At 40.3% G+C, this 20,471-nt stretch overlaps 2 protein-coding genes across 2 annotated transcripts; both read right to left on the reverse strand.

The window, feature by feature from the left end:
• Nucleotides 1–8,008: 8,008 nt before the first annotated feature.
• On the reverse strand, nt 8,009–17,273 carry LOC116336230 (zinc finger Y-chromosomal protein 1). Its single transcript, XM_039618602.1, has 8 exons — nt 17,020–17,273; nt 14,686–14,782; nt 14,111–14,428; nt 12,746–12,895; nt 12,483–12,611; nt 12,256–12,390; nt 11,970–12,113; nt 8,009–10,956 (listed from the first exon to the last, which is right to left on the reverse strand). The coding sequence occupies exons 2-8, from the start codon at nt 14,750–14,752 to the stop codon at nt 9,656–9,658; spliced, it is 2,244 nt and encodes a 747-aa protein (XP_039474536.1). The 5' UTR covers nt 14,753–14,782; nt 17,020–17,273; the 3' UTR covers nt 8,009–9,655.
• A 1,010-nt stretch (nt 17,274–18,283) lies between these two features.
• Nucleotides 18,284–19,796, reverse strand: LOC116336238 (diamine acetyltransferase 1-like). Its single transcript, XM_031760070.2, has 6 exons — nt 19,564–19,796; nt 19,421–19,472; nt 19,230–19,310; nt 19,022–19,123; nt 18,835–18,875; nt 18,284–18,734 (listed from the first exon to the last, which is right to left on the reverse strand). Exons 1-6 carry the CDS (start codon nt 19,627–19,629, stop codon nt 18,567–18,569), a joined length of 510 nt encoding a protein of 169 aa, XP_031615930.1. The 5' UTR covers nt 19,630–19,796; the 3' UTR covers nt 18,284–18,566.
• Nucleotides 19,797–20,471: the final 675 nt, after the last annotated feature.

A 20,471-nucleotide genomic window follows, 5' to 3' on the forward strand; every position in this document is an offset into this window, starting at 1 on the left:
CTCTCTCTCTCTCTCTCTCCCCCTCCCTCGCTGTCACTCCTAAAACTTCCCCCTCTTCCTAAACAACCAAGTGTCATGTTGCCATATCATTTTTGATTGGTCTACATGGTGCATTTTTCAACCAACACGAAAAGGCTTTTTTTTGTTTTGTTTTTTTTGGGGGGGTCATAAGCAGAGAGTACTTGCTAGCGCTGTCCTTATACAGTAAACGTGGCGAAACTATTCAGGAAAAAGCACAATGTATATATTGTTTATCATGACTCTGGTTTTACGTGGCCTGTCAACACAATTTAAAAACTGGTATATATCACCTTGTTGCTTTGTCATCTTACTGTGGTCATTTGATTGGCTTACCACGACTACTTTATTCCTCCTCAGTCAAACACAGTGTTGGGGAGTAACGGAATACATGTACCGCCGTTAGGTATTTAGAATACAAAATATGAGTAACTGTATTCTGTTACAGTTGCCGTTTAAAAAGGTGGTATTCAGAATACAGTTACTTTGTTGAAATAAATGGATTACACGGCGGTACTTTCCTGTTTCATATTGTCGCGGGTCAGGACTGTTTGGGTTTGTTTGACAGCTATGTTCTGTTGTTCCAGGCGGCAGCGTTGCGGTTGCCATGGTTACAGGGTGACGCGCTCTCTCTCTGCGTGTTTCCTGGGTGAGAGAGCGCTTTTGTTGTTGTTGTTGTTGTGCTAAGCTAATAGGCAGAATGCTACAGGCATGGCCCTAAAGAATGTAGCCTCATGGGCAGTGTAGTCCGTGCCGCAGCGAGAATGGACTACCATACATGTTATGTGTCTGTGAGCGAGGGAGGGAGAGAAAGGAAAAGTCCGAGCTGTCACGGAGCAAACACGGGAGCTGGAAGCATGTAAATATAATAATAACCACTGCAGCCAAGAAGAGTGCCTGACGAGCCCATTTGTAAGTAAGCTATTAAGACTCAACTGTACACTGTGTTCGTGTTTTCCTCCTGAAAAAATAAGCAACAGGGGTCTACAATTGGGAGAAGAAAGACACAGTTAAACAGCACCTCATCCAAACAGCCTACTGAACACAGCACACAGGACTAGTCCCAAACGAAACAGCGACCAAGTCTGAAGTAGATCAGATGAACTGCTGATCAGACGGGCAGACAGATAAAAAAAAAAATATAGAGATTTTCTTTCATTTACTAGTGAGATAAAATGCATTTCTTGTACAACATAACTTTTATATATTTGTTTTCCAGGACCAAAGGTCTATTTATACTGGCAAGCAAAGGATGCGGGAGGAGTCTTTACATGGTGACTGACTAATCAGTCTCTTCGTGGTGTCATGGTTTTAAACTGCACAGTGGAGAAAAGAAACTGAAAGAAAGTTTCTTACAAGTACCTGATGTGTCCTTAAAGAACCAAATGCTCCTTATCCTCACAGATCACGTCCCTAACCAGTATCATAAACTAGCTAACAGGTGGATTGGCACCACTGTCCACTGTGTACAAAAGGTTACAAAGTTAACCACACAGCACATACTCTTGGATGGAATTTAGTAATCTAGTTGTTCTGGCATTAATACAAATACCAAAGTAACTGTCATAGAAAAGGTTAACTGAAGCTTTTATGCTAAAATTAAGGACTTTTTGTTCACATTGGCAAAACACCAAGTTCAATTTTACCATACCATGCCACTTTATTTTTAAAGTGCTTTTAGAAACAACAACAGGGCTGACAATGATCTATGAAACAGCAAATAATGAAACATTTTCATTTCCAGACCTTTTTAATAAGCCTTCTCCTGCTTTTATAGTACATTTACTTGTCTTGCAATCTTTCAGTTGATATGAGTGACCAATATCTATTTCATGTGTTAACTAGTGCTTTACTATCATGTTCAATCTGCTGATTGAGATCATGTGACATTGAAAAAATTGCTAGTGAATGAAATTTGAAAAAAAATCATTGTGATCAAAGCTCTCTTGTTTACTCTGAGGGAACTAAAGTCTGCACAGATAATAAGCTGTTTGGGTTTAAGTGAGGATTTCAAAAAGCTTGCAAACAAATGAAGAAACGTTATAAGTTATAAGTTTAAACCTATAAAAGAGAAACGACAGTTTCCAGTGAAACAATTTCAGGTTACCACGTCTGTCGTGTGGGCATGTATTTTTGTTACGTGTTACTCTGCATGCCAGCAGGTGCCGACAGGTTAATCTGAACCTGCTTTGTTTATCCTTTTGGAGCAAAAAGCCTTTTTTATTGGGGTTTTTTGTTTGTTTGTTTTTTAATTAAATTTAATCGTCACATCGCTGATATCTTATGATCTACACCCCAACTACTAAGTTTGTGTTATTTAAATTATTTCTTTGAATGTTTCTCTTGCTAACTGTCTTACGTTTACCTCTCACACAGTGGACATAATTCTGCCCTTGTAGGATTAAACTTTGAGGTTGCAAAATTGTCCATTTGTTTACCGAATTGACATGTTTTTGAATCCATCCCAGAACCGGGGGTTTGTGTAAGTGTTTTTTTAGTGTGTGTGTCCGTGCTGGCTGGGAGGGAAAAGGTAATTTCAGTGTCTACTATATAAAGAGGCAGCAACTTCCAGATCTTCATCTGTGTTCTCCTCCATCATCATTTCACTCATCAGCAGCCATGGCTTCACTTCTCACCCTTCTGGAAGTGGTGCTGTGCTCCCTCATGGTTTCTTCTTCTGAAATCCTACCTCAGACAGATTTTGACTTACAGACAGTAAGAGTCATCGATAATCATTTTTATTTATCACCCATCTATTTTCATAACCACATGTCCAACTTAGGGTTGCAGGAAAGCGTGCTTCAGTACATTTTCAAGTTCATCAGATTATATTGTGTAATATACTACAAGTGTTTCTCCCATAAGTATTTGGACAATGAACTTTGTTGTACCTGTGTCTCTGTACAAAGTCAAACAATCAAGACGTCTTTGAACTGCAGAATTTGAGCTTTAATTGAAGGGATTTAACAAAATAATTGCTTTAACTGCTTGCCGGCTACATTCAGCTGCACCGTTACTCACGGGGCCTCATGTTTGATGGATTTTTAGGCCTGATACCATTTCTGACACAACCCCAAAGAGATTTTTTATCTCCTCCTGAGATTCAGCTGGTGAGCTTCCACTTGTTAGGCAAATGTGTAAACAACTCTATTAATTAACTAATCATTAATTACAGCAATTTTTGCACATAATGTGGCATTTTTTAACAACTGATTATATTGCTTGGGTGAAATTCTGAACTACAGAATTCATGGACATCGCCCAATGCCGTGTTTCCTCCCTTCAGATTCTCTGCTAGGCCTTTACTGCAGCCACCTTCAGTAGTCACCGCAAAACTGGACAGCACTTTACATTTCAAATAAATAGTGACTCAGAGCACACTGTAAAAACAACACAAGAGGTTCTAAACTGTTTCAATGCAGAACTGGTTACAAATGCCAGTGTAATAATTAATATGCAATTATGTAAAGTTCATCAGGTAGTCTTAAGTAAGGAGTTTTAAAACAATGCTTTTTATAAAGCTGTTCTTGTGTTTCTGCATAATTTCCTGCTGCTTTCCTCGTGTGTGCCCTCAGATTGCTGGTAAGTGGCATCACATTGGACTTGCCACGAATGCTGAGCGGATTATCAATCATAAAGACAATGAAAATGGGCACGTATGTGATTACCCCACTACCCAATGGGAATTTGGATTTGTCATACACCAGTGTGTAAGTGTGAGTGTACAGGCAGAGAGAAGGGGCGTTTACATATAAATAAATCATTTAAAATGAAGATCAATCATGTTTCTGTCATGTCTTTTCAGCTATAATGGCACATGTCGGAAAATGGAAAAAGTGACCAATAAGACCGATGTGCCTGGAAAGTTCAGACACATAAGTCGGAGTGAGTTCACCCACACAGAGAGAAAGATATTATTGGTTTAACCTTTTAGTATTTTCATCTATTCAATTATATCTCTTTGTCAGGCTTTGGGCACTTGAGCCAGTTGCTCATTGTTGATGTGAAGTATGATGAATACACCCTGACTTACTCCATCAACACCAAGGGAAATGAAACCTTTTTTGTTAACAAAATATACAGTAAAGTCCTATTTATTCATAATTTCACACTCTGACAAATCTGTTTTGAAAGGTTTAGCTGAAACATCTAGTGTTTTCACAGGGCGCAGTGTGGACCTCAGCGCTGAGGTGCAGGAGAAATTCAAGCAGTTCTCCTTGCAGACTGGCGTCCTTCCTGAAAATATTTTCATCCTTCCCAAAAGTGGTACTGCTTAAGTAAAATTTAAAAAATATATAAATACAAATAAATACAATGTCTTACATAAAATTGTTAATGCAATCAAGATGGATGTTGTGCACTGACCACCTTTCAAATCTTCCTTCCTCAGATGAGTGTCAAGCTGCTGATGCTGCCTGAAGACCTTAAAGTCTATTATGTAAATGTGACTGAGAACCAACCTGAGTGCTGCTGGGAAAATAAAAAGGCAGACATCAAAAGTGCTTTATTATCTTATTTATTTTTAATGTTGACAATGTTATGTAATTATAGAACTAAAATAACAAAGATTGCCTGCTTCTTTAATATTTCTATAATTACATCAAAGTAATGAGAACTGGAGGGAAAAAACAAAGATCTGTTAGCATGTTTAGACTGACTTTGAGACGGGGACTTTAAAGTTCTGCAGGCCACGTTAAATCCAGCCTGTGTTTCTGCAAGTGATTCACACTGAAAGTATCTTAGTTTAGTATTAAATGGGCCACAAAGCAGCCTAATAGCTTTTAAAAAATGGTAAAAGTAAATAAAATTGCCAGTTTCAGTGTAATTCAGACTAAAGTCCAGCTGCAGATAAAGAAATTAAGTCAACAGTGTCTGCTTGTGTACTTCTCTGGTTAAATTCTCTATTTTTAGATTTGGAGTCATTTCTATCCATGATACCACCACTGAGGTTCGGCAAAATTAAGAGGAAAATTAAGCTGAACTATCGTTGTTTGATTCATACAAGAGATGCTGTAGTTCTTTACTTTATCAGTAATTATTCTCTAATAAGCCAAGAGGTTTAATCACAAGGTTCAAACTGAGACAAAATTAGTTATTCCCAAATGTGAGTCTGGCCTGCTTCTCACTTTAGATTATCGGTAAATTCCAGTGATGGCTTCATGCTCGGTGGAGCGATGTTTGGTTTGTGATGAGTGTTGTTGTGAATTGCTCTTTCTAATTTAGAAGATCATGCAGAACCGTGCGCACCCTTATCTGGACAGTACATGGAGAGTGTCACAAAGAAAACTGGAGGTGAGAAGATAAACCTCGTTACTGGATGACCTGCACGTTACCTGTGTGAATCTCTCTTTTCAATGCCATCGAGTGATCCCATAATAAGCATTTCTATATCTTAAACATCATATCAGAGATTATTTTTTTAAATGAGGGAAACCTGGTCTAACAAAATGCTTACAAAAGAAGTACAGGTATTGATTGTTCATCACATCTGAGACAATGGAAATCTGAAGAGAACTCAAACACTGTGTACGAACAGCTGAGACAAAACTATCTATAAACACTAATTTATTCCAATTTAGTTTACAATGATTTTTAAAGTAATCTGGAGTGATTCATATTCATGAAATGTTACAAACACAACTATTTATTTATTGTCTTTATATGGTTGGACTACAAGGCTAGTGTTGAGGATCTTGGAATAATGTCTGGAATAACAGCTAAAGCAGCTAAAAAATAATGTTAATGTCTGCAGCTAAGCTATATAGTGAACATGGTTTTATAGTAATGTGCAAACACAACCTCACTCTGCTATATAAAAGGAGCCAACCACAGCTGTCAACACACTTCCAGGTCTTCATCCACGATCTCCTCCACCATTTCTTTACTCATCATCAGCAGATACGAATTTACTTGCCACTCTGCTGGGAGCTGTGCTCTGCTCCCTGGTGGTTTCTAACATCTAACCTCAGCTTTAAGAGAAAATGGCTTCATTATTATAATTTTCTGCTTGACATTTTTATGGCTACTGTATTCATTTAATCGCTTAGATTGGCTTAAATCAAACTGTATTACAGATTCAGCTCCATTATATAACAGTGTTGGCTTTGCATTTGCTGTGCAGTGTGACCTTAAATAAATGAGAAAATTGAGAGATGGAAAACAAAAGAAGTTGAAGGGTTAAAGAGCTACAGCAGATGAACAGTATCTGTAAGTCATGTCCTTAAGAAATAGGAAGATTAGACCACCTGAGAGATCCATCTACTGCTCACAGAAGCCTCATCAGAAACAGTCTCAATGCAAGGATGGCTGTATCTATTCTTAAGGAAGGGGAAAAGGGAGACTGGCGTATGTCACATTACACAGGAACTGGACTGAAAATCAGGACCAATACTCATTAGTGTTGCAAACATACTGTAAGTATGGAATTCAGGAAAGTACCATCAGTAGTTGATCCACTACGCAAATGTCTGATCAGCAGTGGCTTCATGTTTCACTATGACAAACTGCTAATGCAGTAAAAGCATCACAGGACTTCAGTCATGGATTGGCCTCCCAGAGCCCAGACCTCAACATTACTGAAACATCTTAACAGAGACTGGAAAAAAAGGCAACCAACATCCAAAGAACTGTTCCTGAATACATCCTTACAGAAAGTACACAAAAGCTTGACTAAGAGACTTCAGGCTGTGATGAATAATAAAGGTGGACTGACTTTCAAGCTCCTTAGTATCGTATAAACTCAGTTTTTGTCTTATATACCGTATTTATTTATATAACAAAATATATAAACTTGAGGGGTGGTTTAAGATGTCTGTAGAGTACTGTTTTATTCATTATCTTTAAACCAACAAAAAAAAGCATCATCCATGAGCTCCTTGTGAAACCTAGGGTGGGCTCACACCCTGGGCCATCTGACCTCAGGAAATCACATGATAGGGTGGGGCTAGGTTTCACAAGGAGCTTACCCGAAACCCTGGCTGGTTGTGACCCACACCCGTTTTCACACCTTGGCTCATGTGATTAGGTAGAGGATCATCAGGGGGTCCTTCGTCCCTCTTTGGGGGGATACTCCCACAAGGTTTAAATCTGGGACTGTCCACCATTTGACCCTAGAACTGAAGAAGCCTCTCGGATGAGAGGTGAAACGTCTTCAAGCAACCTAAAGAAGTCCAGACGCTTTTCTTTCCTGGCAGGTAACCCGATTGGAGTCACCAGTAGTGACCTGTGGTTTCTCAGCTTCAGAGACTTTGTTTTGATGGGCACAGCCATTGTTACGCAGCTGCTGGTGTGGGGCCTGGAGTTGGTTCTCCAAGCTGTGAGAGGACAGAGACGGAGAACGGTTTAAATGTTTAAAAGGAGATGTGTAATGACTAATAAGACGGTGTCTTTGAAGCTCTTATGGTACATGTTACACAACTTTCCTTCATGTGTCCACATAGTTGACGCATACAACTGATTATGAATGCACTATTTGACCTATTTTAACATCATCTACTTGGCTTTATTATTGAAAGTCTGTGGATACTCTGACTTGTGCATGGCCAAGTATGATCAGTGCTACCTGACTTACTCCATCAACAACGGGGGCAGTGAAAGCTTTGTTGTTAGCAGATTGCATGAAAAAGTCAAAATGTCTAATTCTACACTTGCATTCGGTAGTTATATTCACTGCAGCAAATTTATATCTGTGGTTTTACAGGGCACGATGTGGACCTCAGCGCTGAGGTGCAGGAGAAGTTCAGGCAGTTCTCCTTGGAGACTGGCATCCTGGCTGAAAATATTATCATGCTTCCAAAACATTCAGATTTTATAAAATAAATTAATTAATAAATAAATAATCCCCTTATTACTCCCTCCATTTGAGCGTCACCTGGCCAAACTTGGGGTTATTCTAGGGCCTTTTGCCTTGAGGCAACTGTTGTTATCATCTGACTCCATATAAATAAAACTGAATTGAATCCAACTATTTGCTGGCAAACAAAAACTCCCAAACAGCTAAAATACTTTGCTTTATTATCTTTTTTAACAAATACGTTGAAGTACATCCATAACAACACAGTTGAGATCTCCTTTTTAATCAAGTGTTTACATCTACACGCTTTGTACAGATCTGTATACAAAACAATAATTTACGTCCCATAGAAGTCTAGTTACACTTAACTATACAACAACTTGTAAATGAAATAAATATAAAACAGATAATCACAGGTGATAACAAAAAAAGAAAAAAAAAAAAAAATGTAAAAAGCCAAAAGTACATGTACACCACCAGCACCTGTCTTCTGAAGTTGCATCTAAAAAGATATACATGTTTCCCTTTCTACAGGCAAAAGTACATCTGTGTAGGAGAAATCAAAGAGTTCAGTTTTATAACAGCAGCACCAGATATACTGTTCAACTCTCATTTAGACCAGACACTTATATTAGGACACTGATCTGGCATACTTTTTATAACCCAGTCTAACATTGGTAGCATACTGATACTTGCAGATTACGCTTTTTCAGTGATTTAAAAGATATGTCAATCGATACAAACAAAATCATTTGTATGAACAGTTCATCAGTTTTCAAAAGAAATTGAGGAGGAAACATTTTCCTCTCTTCACAAATACAAAAAAAAAAAAAAAAAGGGGGGGGGGGTGAAAAAGTCATGTCAAATTAACTTCTGAGATAGCATTAATGGGTTAAAAAAATAAATAAAAAAATACTGTTAGTGAGGGTGTCATCTCTACAGCTTTGGGCACTTGTTCTGAACAACGTACAGTATGCTTTTGGACTTGTAACAGAAATATTGGACATTTGATAACCAAGCATTGAGGGCAAGTGACAGCATTGCGATTTGTGTGCACGTGTGAAACCTTATTCACCAACATGATGCATCCAGTTTCTCACTGTGTTTTTGTAGCAAATCAATGATCATAACCCCCCTGCCGACAAAGCTCAGAGTGACTCCCCCTCTGCCTGTATTTGTGAGTTTAGTCAACGCACCAAGAAGCATTATGTTACAAAGTGGTCGGGTCAGAGCAAAGGAAGCACAACGGCTGCTTTTTTGTCCCTCAAGCTCCCTCTGTTTCTCTCTCTCTCTCCCGCTCTCACACACGCACGCACACGCACACACACGCTTTTACCAAGTGCTACTGGAAACAGGTTGTTAATCCAAACTGCTGTTAAGTACATTTTAAGAAAATGATGCAAACATTTTTAAAATTACACATCTGTTTTTAAGACAAATAATTAGGACCATTGTGATTGAGAACTGATTGCTATTTGCAAAAGTTAAAAAAAACAACAAAAAAAACAACAAAAAAAAAAAAAGTGTATCTACAAAGAGACATCTGCACAATCTGCCATGCACACTGTCACCAGCAAGGGACATGCAGTTAAAAGTGCGAGTCTACAGAGGGGCTTGGTTTGCTAACTCTGACAGAGCATTAATGTTATGTACACGTGTATACATATCTGAACAAACAGTAGGCCGAGGATTTAAAAAGAGCAAAACAACAGAATGGACCGAGTGGAGCACACACTCCGCACTACTTCAATGTGAATGGCGACGTGCCGAGGGCGCGGTGGTCGGGGTCTGACGGATGCTTCAACATTGTTCTTTGCTGTGGCACAGTATTTGGCTCGGTCAGAGTCACTCTGCCTGCACCACGTCTTTGTGGTGACGCATGATATGCTGGTTCTTCTCCGAGGGTCGTCGGAAGCCTTTCGAACAGATCTCGCAGCGGTGCGGGTAGTCCTTTGTGTGAATGGAAATCACGTGGCGTTTGAAACCCGACGCGTCGCCGGTGCTGTAGTCGCAGTACTGGCACTGGTAAATCCGCCTTTCTTTTTGTCCTTTGCCAATAACTACAGTCACGCTGCTGGCTAAGCTGGCCGCGCTAACTCTTGCCGGCGGACCAGAGCCGCTCGACCCGCTGGGCCCGGACTTTTTCGGCGTCACAGCAGGAGCGTGCGTTTCTGTCCTCTTGGTCTCACTCTTTTCAGGTGAGGCCTGTTGCTCCTTTGTGTGGACTGACAAGATGTGGCGACTGAGAACAAAGGGGTCTGCGATTTTAAAGTTGCAGTGCCGGCACTGATGGAGTTTCTTAGTACGGTGGGATACCGAGTGCTTCTTCAGTTCAGACGGCCGGTGGAAGCCTTTCCCACAAACGGCGCATTTGTGGGGATAGTCCTTGGTATGAACAGATATGATGTGACGCTTCAGGTCACTGGAGTTGGAACTTTTGTGATCACAGTGGGCACAATGGTGGGTCTTATTCTCCTCGTGCGTTAATCCGTGCTGCATTAACTCCTCCTCCTCTGCGAACGTCTGGAAACAGCGCTCACATTTGTATGGCATCTCTTTGCTATGCTTAGTCTTGATGTGCGTTTTGAGATTAGAGGAATCGGCCGACTTATAGTCGCAGTACAGGCAGGAGTAAGGCTTCTCGCCGGTGTGAGTGCGCATGTGTTTCTTTAACTCCGACGGATGTCGAAAGCCTTTGCCACATTCCACACAGATGTGGGGGAAGCTTTTGCTGTGAACTGCCAATAAGTGTCGATTGAGCAGCCCTTGCTCGGCAGTTTCATAGTCACAGAACTTGCATTTATGCATCTTGGTGGGTGGTGGAGGTGGCTGGCTCTTGGGCTCCCGGTGGTGGTGCTGCAGTCTGTGAGAAAATAGTGCCGCCTGCTGGTGGAACTCCTTGCCACACATTTCACACTCGAAAGGGGCCTTGCTGCTCAGAGCATGCACCTCCATATGATTGTGGAGGCTGGCTTTCTTGTTGGTGGTAAAATCACAGTCTGTGCATTGGTACTTTTTCCTGGTCAGAACATCCTGGTGATGATTCTTGGTGTGGCGTTTCAAGAAGCCTCGTGATTTGAACTTCTTACCACAGAGCATGCAGGGGTAAACGGTGAGGGGCTGACCATATGGACCGATGATAATGGCTGGAGAGAAAGAGAAGAAAAAAAATTAGAATTTTTTTTTTTTTTTTTAAAGGAGAAGGAAATGATCACATCGATGGTCATTTCCTTCATAAACAGAAGCTTTTTTTTTTTTGAAGAGCAGTATTTATCATCAAATATTTCAATACTGGTGAAATTATAAATATCAATTAAATGTTTAGCTGTACAACATCGAATATGAACTGAACTGAAAATCAAAGCAACAAAAGTAGCAGCACACAGTAATTGTTTTCTTTTAATCAAGCTTAGTGTACAAATAAAATCTGAATTCAATGTCAACCAGCTTTTACTGCTCAGAGACAATCATATTTAAATAAAGAGTGTCATCAAAACAGCCCATCTGTACAATAAACCGGATAAACTAGTTAACTGCCGCTAGAAGGCAAATCATAAACAATGAGCCTTTTTAAACTGTACCAACCAATAGAAAAAAAAAAAAAATCATTATGTATTATATTGAGTGCTAATGCCAAATATGAACAGGGAATATTTTAGAATAAATAAATAAATAAATAAATAAAGCGGTTATTTTTTGTACAAATTACATATTTTCTCAGTTTTTCTCAGAATTGCCTTTTAGGATGTAATGTGTTACAACTGCCAGGAGTGGGCGGTAATGCACACAGAAGCTGCTTGTCAACAACTATTAAACAAGAGCAGAACAAGTTGTTGCTTCTAAAACGCTGAACTGGTTTGGATGGTGCTGTACAAACTGTAGAAATATGCACAGCCAACAATGTGAAAATGACAATCACGTTTAGTCATACCACACTGTTTTGTTTTGTTTTTTTTAAGTAAAATAAACAAACAAAAAACAAAAAAGAGCACTGGTGTGAAAAACTCACTATTATATCTCACAATTAATTGTTACTGAAAATGATAGAACCACTGCTTTCATCATCTCTTCTGCTATTCAGTCCTACAAAGGCGAGACAAATCCTCATTTTTATCCAAAGAAGCCTGAGAAGTCTGTGTCTGATTTGCGCCGTTCTCACCTGTCTGGACTTGTCGAGGCTCTGACCGCCTCCTGGTCTTGTTGCGCTGTCTGTTGATTTCGTCCACCCCGTCCGATTCGTCAATATGCAGCAGCGCGCTGGCTGCACCGTTCCGGTTCTCACAGCTCTCGCTATCTTCTGCACCTGAGAGAGAAACGGCACGTCTTTGGCATATAAACAAACAAAACCGGTGCGTGTAAAGCTTAACCAGGACACCAAGAGACGTGGTTGATGCACAGGCTTCCAGTGTGGTTTTTATAGCAATTTAATAGACAAGGGTGCTGACCATAAGCAGCTGCCCAGGCCACAGGCATGAAGTCCTTGCTTAGAGACACGCTGTCATACGAGCGGTCGTGAGTTACTGGCTCTTCGCCTCCTACCACCACCTCCATATAAACCTCATCAGTCACCTTGGACCCACCTGTAGATGAGCCCAACAGGTACAAAACCAAAAAACTGGTGACGTTCAGTTTCATGACAGCTGTCCCCGCTCCTTGCATCCAGATGACTCACCGTGGTTTCCTTGATTGTGATGAGAATCCCCGACAGACATGTAAACCATCTTCTCTCTGAGCGTATGGCCCGAAGACTCTGTTAACGCAACGTTCTCTGTGTCCCCGTCACTGATGTCAACAGATTCTCCTGCACAATGAAACTTAAGTTCAGTTCTCTACTTTCTGAAAAATAGACCCAAATAGAAAGGCTTTCTGCAGGATTCACCAGGTATCATTTGTTATCATGATTCTTTTATTAACAGAAAGCTAACTGCCACTCACCCATGTCATCTTCCCCAGAATCAGCCTTGAAGATGTAGACCTTTATCACCTCTTGTCCATCCTCATCTTTCTCCACTTCCTGGTCCTCCACAGCTCCTTCCACTGTCACCTCTGTTCCATCCTCAGACACCATTTTACCAGCTTCATCCACTAGCAAAGGGACACACATCAGACTTGGTTAAACAGAGTCGCCAGCAGAGATTTGGTAGCAGTGTAAATTATGACATACTGGAAATATTTCTGTGAAATGAGTGCAAATAAGGTACTCCATATTTTAAGAAGCTAAAAATCTAAAGATCACAACTTATTATGATTTAGTATGATCACTTATAAAAAAAAACAAAACTTCAATTCCACCTTTTCAAACTGACTTCTTCATAGCATTTATGGCTAAAGCAAATCTCAGGGTACTCAGGGAAATTAGATTTAATGAGTCTTTTTTTTTTTTTTTTCAAAATTCGAACTGTGATCTTTTGTTTTGTTTCAATGCAAACTACTACTATGCAAGAGAAAGAAGTTGTAGAGTCTGTCTGTCCGCTATTTTGTCATTTTAATTTAGCCTGGAGAGAGAGAGAGAAAAAAAAAAAAAGACCACCTCATCTCATTATGTGGCTATAAGTGTGATATTTTTTCCCCAGCAGGGACATGCACGTGCAGCAGTTATATAGCTGGATGTGCAAACTAACTAAAGCAAACTAAGCTAAACACATAAGTGCTTCAACTTGTACAATATATAATAAAAAGGAAAACTTGACACATTCAAAAACACATTGAAAATGAGAAAGATTCACTTATTTACATTCAATTCAGTTTTATTTATAAGAAAAGCTAAACAATCATTCGATCCCCTATGAGCGACCACTGAGTGACAGCGGGAGGGAAAAACTCCCTTTCAACAGGAAGAAACCTTTAACGGAACCAGGCTGAGGGAGGGGCAGCCATCTGCCACCACCATGGCAGTTGGGCTGCCACAGCACAATGAGCAAGCTACATATGGTTAAAACCCATTGATTTAATTTCACAGGGGTACCATCACTGTGCTAATTTCATGTTAGACTACACTGGGGTGTGTACCTATGAGCTCAGAAGTTCTTACTTCTGCTCTTTGGTACCAAAACCACAGAAATGTTTAACTAATGCTAGATGAACATAAGCTGCGGTTAATAGGACAGCTCATAAAAAGATCAGGGGAGTAGCCACTGCTTACTGGTATACTTTAACTTTTAATTGCATATAAATTATCCATCTCTCCAAGCGACACATTTTTTTAATTCCCACACTTTCAAATTCAACTCTTGAATAATAATACAACTAACCAAAGACATGTATGCTAAGTGTAAATGCAGCACAGTCTAGTAAACTTACAGGATATCATTAGATAATCTCCACAGCCATCTTGGTCATCGTCCTCCTGCTGCTCTGGGTCCAGCCCATCTTCAGGGATGTCTCCCATGGCAACACCTTCCTCCTCACCGTCCAGAGCCATCACACAGGTTTCTACAGCAACATCTTCATCTTCATCGCAGTGCACATACTCGGAAACCACATCCTCAACAGCATCCTGGATCACTAGCTCGTCTGGGGCAAACCTGTGAACCGCCATGCCTTCCCCTTCGCCTTCTGACACCAACACAGTCTCTTGAAGCTCCACAACAAACTCCTGCCCGCCGGCACCACCTTCATCTAGAAGAAGCAGGATTGCATGGTTAACCAGATAACAGTGAAGAGCAAGGGTTTATTGTGTGATAATGATTTAAATGGTCATACGGTCATAATATGACTTTGCTGTGGATGGTCATATAATCTCCTTCCAAACAACACTTTGATTCAAATATTTAAAGTTATCTGGCCATCCACAAAAAAGAAAGAAATCCTGCTAGTACTATTTTACTTCTCATACCAGCAAGACGTACTCTGTAAGTATAAGCATGGCTAATTACCCGATCCGTGCAATATTATTTTAGGCTCTTCAGAATGTATTGCAAGCCTGGTGACATCCTCATCCATTGTCCTCGCACTGCATTTGTTACTGGACAGCTGAAACCAAATGATAGACAGCTTAGTATAAAGTAAGCACAGGCAGAAAATTATGCAGATAATAGGTTACTTATAAATTGTAATACTGTTACACACCATTGCCCACCTTATACAATATTTTACTGGTGTACAGTTATTCTTTTCTGTATGACACTCAGAGCAGCCACTGCAAGTCACTCAAGACACACAACCACACACAACGATATGTGATGAAAACGCTGCTGCTCAAGCCACTGGAACGAAAAAAGATTTATTTAAAAAAAAAAATCATATGTTTATGCCCCAAATCTGCTTTAAATCCATTTCAATTTGTCAGAGTTGCCACACGAGCTGCTGATGCAAACGTTGTCAACACCGCCAAATGTTAGCCCAACAAAGCTGGTGTCATTTCTTTTGCACACTACCCCATGAAGTCCCTAATGAGCCTGGCATCCAGTGTGTTTTCAAAAAAAGACTTAGTATAACTTGTTAAATCACTGTAACGTGATTCACATGATACAGACCAGTGGCCTGGCATTGCACAAGTACTGTAGCTTGAGCAGTGCCTTAACAAAGTGGTTCTCAAACTTTTTATGATATGCTCCGCTTCAGAAGCCCTCAACAGAGAAGCATTAAGTATATTAAATCAACTTTTAAAAGTCATCTTTTTTCCACTTTGGTTGATTCCATGCTTTTCTACAGTCACCCACACTCCTCCATCACTGGCCTTTGCTGCACAATTTCCTGCATCCACCATAACAGCTAATGCGTATCCTTTCAAGATTCACTTTACAGTAAATGGGGCATGTATAGGCATCTGTGGGCTTGATACTGTAAACATGGTGTACACTCACTAACCTCAGTTCTCGTTTTGTCCCATAGAAAGTGTGCTCTGCTCTGCCTTGGAGCATTAAAAGCCGTCAAGCATCCAAACCAGGCTTCAAAGACTTGATTGTTACCTCGCAGTACTCTATAAACCAACTTTTGAATCAAACTTTATCAAGAACAACCCCGGTTAAAATCGCGCTGCAGCCTTGTCTTTGCTCACGCAGTGTTTCTTTGTGAAGATCCAAATTATCTGACCTTTAATTCACACACACACATAAACCCCACGACTTCAGCTTTGTGGTTTTAAGCTATTTTCAAAAGGGATACCACAACATTAAAAAATAATAATAAATAAAATGTGCTTTACACTGTTAGCTCGTGTATGCGATAACGGACAGAAACTAAAATGACCAGTGGCATTATTGTCATGCCCGCATCACTACAGTTAACAGAATCGAAGGCACATTTCGCCTCCCCACCCAAAAAAATGGAGGTAAAGTTGAGCTAATGTAGGACAAGAAAAACACAGATATCTCTCTGAAACTAACACAAGGGGACACGGAGATGTAAACAGAAAACGATGCAACCGGGATGCCATTTAATTTCCACTGAATGTACCATCCCCCCACCTCCAGGTGGAAAAAGATGACAACGGTGTGAGGAAGATGTGCGGCACAACCCCGCATCACTTGTGCTCAAAAGACACCGACATCACATAAAAGAAATCATTTTAAAAAATTCGGATGATCGCACACACTACAAGAAATCTATATCACAACACAAACCCCGATGAGGTGATTCACGGCAATGTCTTCAATTGACCACTGGAGGAAGATTAGCACTGATTACACATGCAAAGCCCGACTGTCACGGTGCAAACACAGTTTTATAAAAGGCTGATTGCACGCACACACACACACACACACACACACAGGTGCAAAAAGATAAAAATACAAAGAAACGAGGCTTTCGTTAAGTGCACACTTATGTAGCTCTGTAGCTGCCAGCTAGCGAGAGGAGGGCTGAACCCACACACACACAAACCTTTTCTACAACCAATTTCCATCACACAAGCGTCCGCCATTTTGTTAGCTTAACTGCTGGACGAATGCTAATTTTAACATTTATTAAACCACTCCTCGGCGACGACAAAGTGTCAGACGAAACTGAGGCTGAATGGTGCGATGCATATCAGCTGTCAGCTATCGATAACAAATGCCGATGGCCAACTACGACAGACGAATATACAATCCCTTTTTTTCGGGAGGCTCGCTAGCTAACGGGATAGGCCTGATTTGCCAATTACGGCCTCTATTGAGGCCCCGGCCCCGAAAAGAAAAGGCCCAACCCTTTGCGGCCTCTCAGCAAAAATAAAGAAATAAATTAAAATACAACATGCATGTAAAAAACAAAAGGCCACGGGCACGTACAAATGCAAACACAGCTCTGAAATCGGACGCCTTTGGCACAAAAACGAGCCGCGTACCAGATTCGTGCTGCAGGGATGCCTCTGTCCGCTCCTCGGCTTCCCAGGCCGCCTGGTTCCCCCAGACTCGGGCAGGATTCAGTCGGGAATTTTGTGTTATTTGGGCGGGCCGGAGAGAAGAAGAGAAGGAGGGGTTAGGGGTTGATTCAGGAACACCGCTGAAAGCAAAGCAGGACGTCTCGAGCCAGATCTTGTCATGCTACAGCCCCCCGCTCCTCCAGCTCCGAGGCCGCCGTCAGCACGACACGTCACAGCCCGAGAGCAGCAGGAAAATGCGGAAGGGTTGTGGTGGAAATCAGCCCGACAGGCACCAAACAGGCCATAACCTAAAGAACAACGCGGGTCGTGTGAAAGCGTGCGCTGCAGCGGTAACTCTAATTAGTTTATGCTCTATGGCCCGGTGTATCAGCAGGTAATTTGACTAAGGATTACGTCAGTTCGCGCCAAACAACAGTGCATCACGATAAAAGGACAATTAAACTATCACCTCAAGATAGAGAGCATGGCTGCAACATTTAAACAAACTGACGACTGCCCTGTTTATAAATGAACCTGTCACTTCTGCAGTTTTGCTAAGCCTACAAGCACAGCTGTTTCCCCCCCACATCTGCAGCACAACTGTACCTGGGCACTTTAGGTTCTCCCAAATAGTGTGTCAACTGCACAGCCTTTGAACTCCATTAAAAGTGATCTAAAGAGAAAATAAAACTAAAGTGCAGCTAGAAATTTCCAGGAACTAGACAGAAAATATCTGAAATGTATCCATCAGTTTTAAATATGTTGCAGTTTTAGCTACTGATAGTGTTTTTATTGCAGAAATTTCCCGTTTAGAAGGAACTGGTGGTTACCCAATTGCATTTATGTGAAATTTAGTGGTTATCAGAAAAGAATGTTAATCAGTAATAGTAACAACTTCTCCATACTTATCTTTATGCATACACACTGCTACACTTTCACTTTGTTAAAATTACTCAATATGTAAGAGGGCCTTTTTTCTCTTATATTGTGACATTTCAGCATTTAGTGAGTAAAATGATCCCAGAAACTCTTAATGCCGTATAATAATTCTAAGGTCTGATTGAATTACAATGTGCATATGATAAAATTTAAAAAAAGCACTATAATATTAGTCAGCTTGGGAAAGGCAACATAGCAAAGAGGCACAGAATGATATCTAGGTTGTGATGGAAAATCCCAAACACATAAAATCTATATTTATTTATGTATTTATTAGCATGCTTGTTCAAGTGTCACAAACTTTCCAGCTATGTAGTATTATTACCATGTAATTATCACATTTCAGTGTTCACCAAACTTCCAAGATCAGTGTAAATTTAGCAATGACCTCAAAGGTCCCAGACATGGTTTGTGATCAGAAGGGAACAGCTGATTGATAAATGCATTTATTGAGGCTGCTCCAAGTCACTGATCACATAAAGCAAAGTTCACTGCTATCACCAAACATCAGCACAAGTTTAAGAGTGGCAAACTCTATTTGGCAGACATTTTCAGCAGATTTTTCTTTTCAATGGCAAAAAGACGCCACCCCTCCTCAGAGGACAGATCCGCTGCACCTCTTCTCTTGTAGAACTCAATAGACTTGGTGTTGTTTTCTGCTACTATGAAATGCATGGCGCTACAGCGGGTCTTCACTGCCGTCTAGGAAAAAGGAGAAAAGAAAAGTGCACGCGTGAATGCAGCTGAAATAAAGATGACTCTGTCACCAGAAAAATGTTGAAGTGTGCAACATTAAAAGTACCTCGCTCAGCACCTTCAGGACCTTTGAACCAATGCCAAGACCTGGTGAAAGATTACATGTTCATGGGGCAATTAAGACAGTTCTTTAGCAATGAGTACAAATTGTCCCGCAAAGTAGGAAAGAAGTTGTCTCTCCTCTGTTAGTCATTAACCTTTAGCACTGCAATAAAACTTGTCATCAAACATACCACGAAACTCCTGCATGATGAAGAAATCTTCCAGGTACAGAAGCTTTCCAATCCATGGGTCATATGTGAAGTAGTACATAGCAAACCCAACCACAGTGTACCCTTGAAGAAAACACAGAGCAGGTGATTAAATAGTGGCTCAGACCCGTGAACAACATTAATAGTTCCTGAGAAATATGAGAATATTTTGTAAGAGGCGCATTTTTACCTTCTGAGCTCTTCTCTTTTGGGACTTCAGCAACCAAACAGTGGTAGAATGGATGATCCCCAAAGCCATCTTCAAGCAGATCTGAAAAAAACAAAAAAACATACAACAAAAAAACATAACATTATTAAACCTTTAAGCTTTCTCAAACTCCAGATCAATGCAAACTTCATCATGAAGCTAAATCACAGCACCTTTTTCTGTCAGCACCACCTTCTCCTCCATCTCTTCAAATTTAGCAAGCTCCTAAAAGGCAAGATCATTTGGTCATATTTCTGTTAGTTAAGCACACTCCCAGTTAAAGGCTTGAAGTATTAACAATTCACATATGGTTTACCTTTATGAGTCGCAGGATATCTGAGACATCCTTTGGTTCAGCTGTCCGTAATATAAAATTGGCCATTTTCTCTTTTTACCCCTTTTCCCTTTGCTCACTAATCCTCTGAATGTAAACAAAAGCAAAATTTGTTTCTTCATCCGCTCCTCAGGAGTCTACCCCCCGACAATGAAATGGGGAAACCAACATACACAGAACTGCATTGGCTGCGTTGCAGAGTGGCAGAGCAGCTTCAGACGCTTCTCTTTTATACATCCCAGACAAAGGTGACCCATATATGGGCAAACAGCCCGTTACATCCTGTTTCTTTTCCCTTTCTGCTCCTTATCTTTGTGTTGACTGGACGACATTTGAATGTTGTTTAAAAGGTTAATATTAACCAGACCTAAAAAAAAAAATATATGTCAACCACATCTGTTATGCTGAGTAAAGAATAACCCACATTTGAAAATGAATGTAAAATATCTTTATTTTTAACACAAAATCAACCTTTAACATTGAGCCGGTTGTTCTTCTCTTGCTAAAAGTTACTGCTTCTTTGCATTCAGATGCAGTTATTTGCATTGATGGAAAAAGAAAAACAGTTTGTTGATTAAAAACAGGTTATATAACCTGTTTTTTAACAGCTCAAAAAAAAGAGGGGTGTGGTTGAGGATGAACTTTATCTATAGGTGATCAAGTTAGTAACCAGCAGCTGATAAACAAACTTCAGTAAACTTATTTTATGCAACATTTGAGTTTGTTTTACTCATTCAAGAGCAAATCTTACCCTTGAAATCACAATGGCACTGATACTTTTGCATGCATTTGTTTCTCTTGCAAAGCACAAGCAAGCAGGGCCCTGCTGCAATAGTCCTTAAAAGCATTTAAAAAACAAGTGCATCTACAAAAAGACTGAATTTGAACTC

The sequence above is a fragment of the Oreochromis aureus genome, linkage group 10 (assembly GCF_013358895.1).
Source record: "Oreochromis aureus strain Israel breed Guangdong linkage group 10, ZZ_aureus, whole genome shotgun sequence".
NCBI classification, from domain to species: domain Eukaryota; kingdom Metazoa; phylum Chordata; class Actinopteri; order Cichliformes; family Cichlidae; genus Oreochromis; species Oreochromis aureus.

Bases quoted from the DNA above. Each gene is read 5' to 3' on its own strand.
- LOC116336230 (XM_039618602.1), bottom strand. From the start codon at position 14,752: ATGGATGAGGATGTCACCAGGCTTGCAATACATTCTGAAGAGCCTAAA. The intron at 12,391-12,482 runs GTGAGTCATCTG...GCTCATCTACAG, and splicing joins TCACAATCAAGGAAACCACG to GTGGGTCCAAGGTGACTGAT. The intron at 12,114-12,255 runs GTCAGCACCCTT...TTTCTCTCTCAG, and splicing joins GGCCTGGGCAGCTGCTTATG to GTGCAGAAGATAGCGAGAGC.
- LOC116336238 (XM_031760070.2), bottom strand. From the start codon at position 19,629: ATGGCCAATTTTATATTACGGACAGCTGAACCAAAGGATGTCTCAGAT. The intron at 19,473-19,563 runs GTAAACCATATG...CTTGCCTTTTAG, and splicing joins ATATCCTGCGACTCATAAAG to GAGCTTGCTAAATTTGAAGA. The intron at 18,876-19,021 runs GTATGTTTGATG...ATCTTTCACCAG, and splicing joins CATCATGCAGGAGTTTCGTG to GTCTTGGCATTGGTTCAAAG.